At 42.1% G+C, this 4,683-nt stretch overlaps 2 protein-coding genes across 2 annotated transcripts in view; both read right to left on the bottom strand.

Annotated features, from left to right (window-relative positions):
- The window catches only part of TMEM165 (transmembrane protein 165), a 10,596-nt gene extending 10,047 nt beyond the window's left edge, over positions 1 to 549 (bottom strand). The window contains exon 1 of the mRNA XM_014306714.2: positions 423 to 549. Coding sequence (XP_014162189.1) covers positions 423 to 549 — 127 coding nt within the window. The remainder of the gene's footprint in view (positions 1 to 422) is intronic.
- Positions 550 to 911: 362 nt separating this feature from the next.
- SRD5A3 (steroid 5 alpha-reductase 3) overlaps positions 912 to 4,683 on the bottom strand; it is a 5,080-nt gene continuing 1,308 nt past the window's right edge. The window contains exons 2-5 of the mRNA XM_031055587.1: positions 4,577 to 4,683; positions 3,995 to 4,189; positions 2,719 to 2,841; positions 912 to 2,263 (exon numbers count right to left, since the gene is read on the bottom strand). Coding sequence (XP_030911447.1) covers positions 2,004 to 2,263; positions 2,719 to 2,841; positions 3,995 to 4,189; positions 4,577 to 4,619 — 621 coding nt within the window. The 5' untranslated portion in view covers positions 4,620 to 4,683 and the 3' untranslated portion in view covers positions 912 to 2,003. The remainder of the gene's footprint in view (positions 2,264 to 2,718; positions 2,842 to 3,994; positions 4,190 to 4,576) is intronic.

Here is a 4,683-nt window from a genome sequence, read left to right as displayed (position 1 = left end):
AGGGATGGGCAGCGGCTGCGTGAGGCGGCAGAAAAATCCGCATAGGAACGGCCCGGACACATCTCGGTTTCGTTGTTGGCCAAGTGCGCAGCAACGCTTCGTGTATGCGTGAGCCCAGCAGGGCCCGAGCACGGAATCACAGAGCGGGTCGGGCTGGCAGCGACAACAGCGGCCATCCTGTCCAGCCCCCTGCTCCCTGCTCAGGCAGGGCCAGCCCCTCCGAGCCCCTGCTCCCTGCTCAGGCAGGGCCAGCCCGTCCGAGCCCCTGCTCCCTGCTCAGGCAGGGCCAGCCCGTCCAGCCCCTGCTCAGGCAGGGCCAGCCCGCAGCACACGGCACAGGGCTGTGTCCGGCAGTTCCTGAATAGCTCCAGTGAGAGAGACTCCACAGCCTCTCTGGGAAATCTGTTCCGGTACTCAGTCACCTGCACAGAAGAAAAGATCCTCCTCATATTCAGGTGGAAGTTCGTGTGTACCAGTTTCTGCCCATTGCCTCTTGTCCCGTTGGTTGGCACCACGAAGGCGAGCCTGAATCCATCCTCTTGGCACCATGCCCACCTCTAGATACTTGTAGACATTGATAAATTTCCCTCTCAGTCTCTTCTTGAGGATGAACAAGCCCAGCTTCCTCCACCTTTCCTTGTGTAAGACAGATGCTCCAATCCCATAACCATCTCTGTTGCCCTTGCTGGACCTGGTCCGGGAGCTCCATATCTCTCCTGAACTAAGGAGCCCAGAACTTGACACAGCACTCCAGGTGATGCTCTCCCTGGGAACCCCAGGATAGCTGTGTGCCCCGATGCTCTCCCCAGAGCAAGGACAGGAATGTGCTTCCTGAGGAGCAATAAAGTGATTGCTTATGTTGTTCAAATACGTAAGCTCAATTTTGAAAAACCATTCAAAATAGAAACAGTGTAATAAACTTTTAATTCATAAGATATACTTCATTGTGTAAAAATACTTCTTATATACAAAATAATGTGTGCATGTAAGTAGACAACATGCTGAAACACCAGCACCTATATCACTTCATCACACAAAGTGATCATTCACACCAGTGTCATGAGAAGGACCAAAATATTCAATAGTTAAGTGCAGAAAAAGTCCCTGTGCTGAGCTACATTATCTCCCCAGTAAGGAATTTCTTTGCAATGCTGGTCAGGTACTGTTTTCTGTGTGTGCTCTGCCTTGGCAGTTCATTATATCTGTTTAGAAACCAGTGGAGTCGTGGCCATGGTCATCCTGCACAGCTGTGTTCCCCCTAACACACAAGGGACTCCAAAAACCCACTATAAAGACAAGAGAACCACAACAAAGGAAATTAATTTTCTGCAAATTCTCTTCTACTGTCTTTTTAGTCAGAGGATCTTCCACCATTTTCCCAGTTTAGGGATAAAGCAGTCTTCATCAATGAAGAAAACCACTTTGGTGCAGAAGAGATAATGCAGTGAATGGGTCTGTTTGTCTCCACTGCTGAGCATGAGTCACTCCACCACCCCAGCTTTCTCCATCTCTTTTTGTGCTTCCAGTTGTAAAGCAGTGGCTGGTTTTCATTGTCACCAGGGAAGCACAGAAAGATACACAATTTGCCTCCCTCTGAAGTGATTCAAAGAAAAGAGACTTGGAAAGAAATATGCTTAAATATTAGTCAAGACGTGAAATACAGTAGTTCAAATGATTCCCTCCTTTCAATAGTTTTCACATATATGAATTTTGACATGCTGCACAACAGCAAGTGTTTTATGCGTAAGATATAACTATAAAAGAGAAAAGACACAATTAGCATCTCTCCACTTTGAATTAAGGTCTTTAGTAGACCTTTTTTAGCTTGCATGATATGCAGAGACCTTACATTTCCTCAGAAATTGGTCACTTGGTTGAGATTATCATTAAAATATGGGCTTTTGAGGTAGAATTAGAGAAAATGTGTGACTTTACCTTGGTTTTAATAAACCATTAATCTCTTATATTCCCAGTTTTCATGAAAATACTTTAGAAAAAATTATCTAAAAAACAAGTGGTATAAATGCCTTCCGATGCTTTGGGTATGAGCTAAAGTTTTTCTGATAAAACTCATGACACAAAACAGCAGCCAGTGCCTGGTTAAAAAGAACATACATCACTACACACCACCATGTCACATTGTGAATTCCAAGTGTGATGGCCATAGAAACATATATGAGGAGCTCTGCAAAATAATGAGGGCAAGAGACGCTCTCAAACCAGTCTCCAAAAGGTACACTGTGGCTCAGACTTACAACCTTTCCTGCAAGCAAACAGAAAGAAATTAACTGGGAAGATGCATTAAACAAACTCTTCTTCTCACAATTACAGAACAATATGCTTATTAATCATCATAATCTTCTCACAATTATAGAACAATGTGCTGATTAATCATCATCATCCACCTCCATCCGATCTGACAGCTTTGCACTTAATGAAACAAGATGCCACCTCTGGTTGTGCAAACACAGAGTATGGAAACCATGTCTATCCTTCAGATGTTAGAAGATAGAGCTTCATTTTATGTTTTACAGACTATATATACAGACATATCACACCCTCTCCCCCCACTTCAGCCATCCAAACAGCCTCATTTAATCTACGTACTACAAGAACAGAGAAACACTCATGTTTAACGTATTAGAAGCTACAGAAGCCTATCAAAACAACCAGAAAAAAAACCCTAAGTAAATAGTTGACAGAAATTAAACATCTTACCTGATCTGCTTTTTCTAAGATTAGCTAGAATTGCAAGGCATCTGTGTTGGTGAAGAGAGGCCCAAATGTACATCATAACTCCTATGATGTGATACCAGCAAATCTGCACAGAAATCTTTTTTCCTGAATGAAACATGTTTTATTAATATATGGCCAGGAAGTAACTTCCCAAGCATCATCTCAAAACACTATATAACATAAAGTGTTATAACATATATAACATATATAATATCTCAAACAATGCATATATAACATATATAACATCTCAAAACACTATATAACATTTTCTCAAATGTTACTGTCTTACAAAATTCTAGTAGTGAGCCTCTAACTCCTTGAAAGAGGCCTTGAAACCCTGTATCATTTGGCTGCCCAGGTAGTAGCTCATTTGCCTTGACTGCTCTATACTAAAATACCTAGTTATTAATCCAGCAGCTTGAAATACAGTGTGATGTGCAATGACACATAATTGGTAGACTAAGACCTCAATATTCAACACTGTTTGTAACTATTATTATCCTAATTAAACATGTTGTCATGGCTCAGTTCAACATGCAGGCACACAGTTGTCTCCCTCACAGTGACTTACATACATACACACACACACATGTACATACCACCCCCTGCCTGACGTGGTTCAAAGTGCTTAAAAACTTCACCAAACTTGGCAATGACTGCCTCACAAAAATTAATCACAGGAGGAATGCTACAGCCAGCTGATGGTTTGCCTGTGCAGGGGATTTAGCAACTCAGTTGTGAGACTCAATGGAATGTGTTGGCAGAAACAAGTCATATAATACAAATTTCTCATGTATTAATGGAAACATTACAGTACCAAGGGAAAGAAGACACTGCCTGAGTCAAGGCAGAGCAGTGGCAAGTTCTCCATGGAAAAAAAAGGAGGTGGCCAAGCCAGCCTTGCAGATTCAGCTTGCAGGAAAGCTTACAACAAAAAAACCTCCTCTTCAGTTTGGGAACTGAAGTTGTGTAGTGGCATTTGAGAACTGGTACCTATTACTGTCCTTCACAAAGCATATGATCTTTATCCTTTCAGCACATAACCATGAAAGTGTGTCCCTGCCTGTGTTTGTATATAATGCTGGCTGACTGTATGATATACTGAAATGTAATTACTTTGAACTATACCAGGAAGTACTTTTATGTCTCATCAGTTAACACACTTCTCAAACAAGCAGCTCTCTATGAAACCATTTGCCACAATGCAAACAAATGAGAGCAAAACTGCATCTTTGATGATAACTAAGCAGACACTTACCATTCCTGACATTAGTAGGCACTTGACACAGCACAGTTGAGCCAACAGCAATGTAGTAACCAAGTCCAAAGCAGTACTGCACGATATGAATGACACCGCTGGAAAACACACTGGTCCAGAGGCATTCTGCAAGTCTTCGACAGCTATGCAGCCAAAGGAGCAAGAGAACCAGGAGCGCAGAGAAGTGCTCACTATCTGCTTACAGACAAAATCCAGCAACTTTGAAACAGACAGGAACAATTTAACCCTGACAGTGCTTAAAAAAGACTGTTCCCTCTACCCACAGCAAAACTTTACCATCATTTTAAATTAACTGGGAAAAATATTTGTACAGGTGAGGCACTGCTGACCAGAGCAAGATTTCTTCCAGAAGGTGCTATTGGCCTTTTCTGTTAAAAGGACTGCTGAAAGCCAGCATATCCATAAATATTTCTATCTTCAATAATGACAAAGGTACTTGGTGTACCAGGAAAGTAATTTGGAGTGTAGTTGAAAAGCAACCAATGAAGTAGCACTTGGATACAAATTCAGTATCCGAGTTTTTTATTTATATGGCTACATTATAATATCTGGAATACTTGCCCATGTCCTTGCTCTGAGAATCTCTGCCAAGAGCATGGTGCATGTCCTGAATCCATGATGGGAGTGACTCTCCAAGGAACTCAACTCGGAAAAGACAGATCAGCAGG

This window comes from Geospiza fortis, unplaced genomic scaffold, assembly GCF_000277835.1.
Source record: "Geospiza fortis unplaced genomic scaffold, GeoFor_1.0 scaffold40, whole genome shotgun sequence".
NCBI lineage: Eukaryota > Metazoa > Chordata > Aves > Passeriformes > Thraupidae > Geospiza > Geospiza fortis.
Note: the sequence above shows the minus strand (reverse complement) of the source record. Positions and strands in the feature narration are given on the sequence as shown.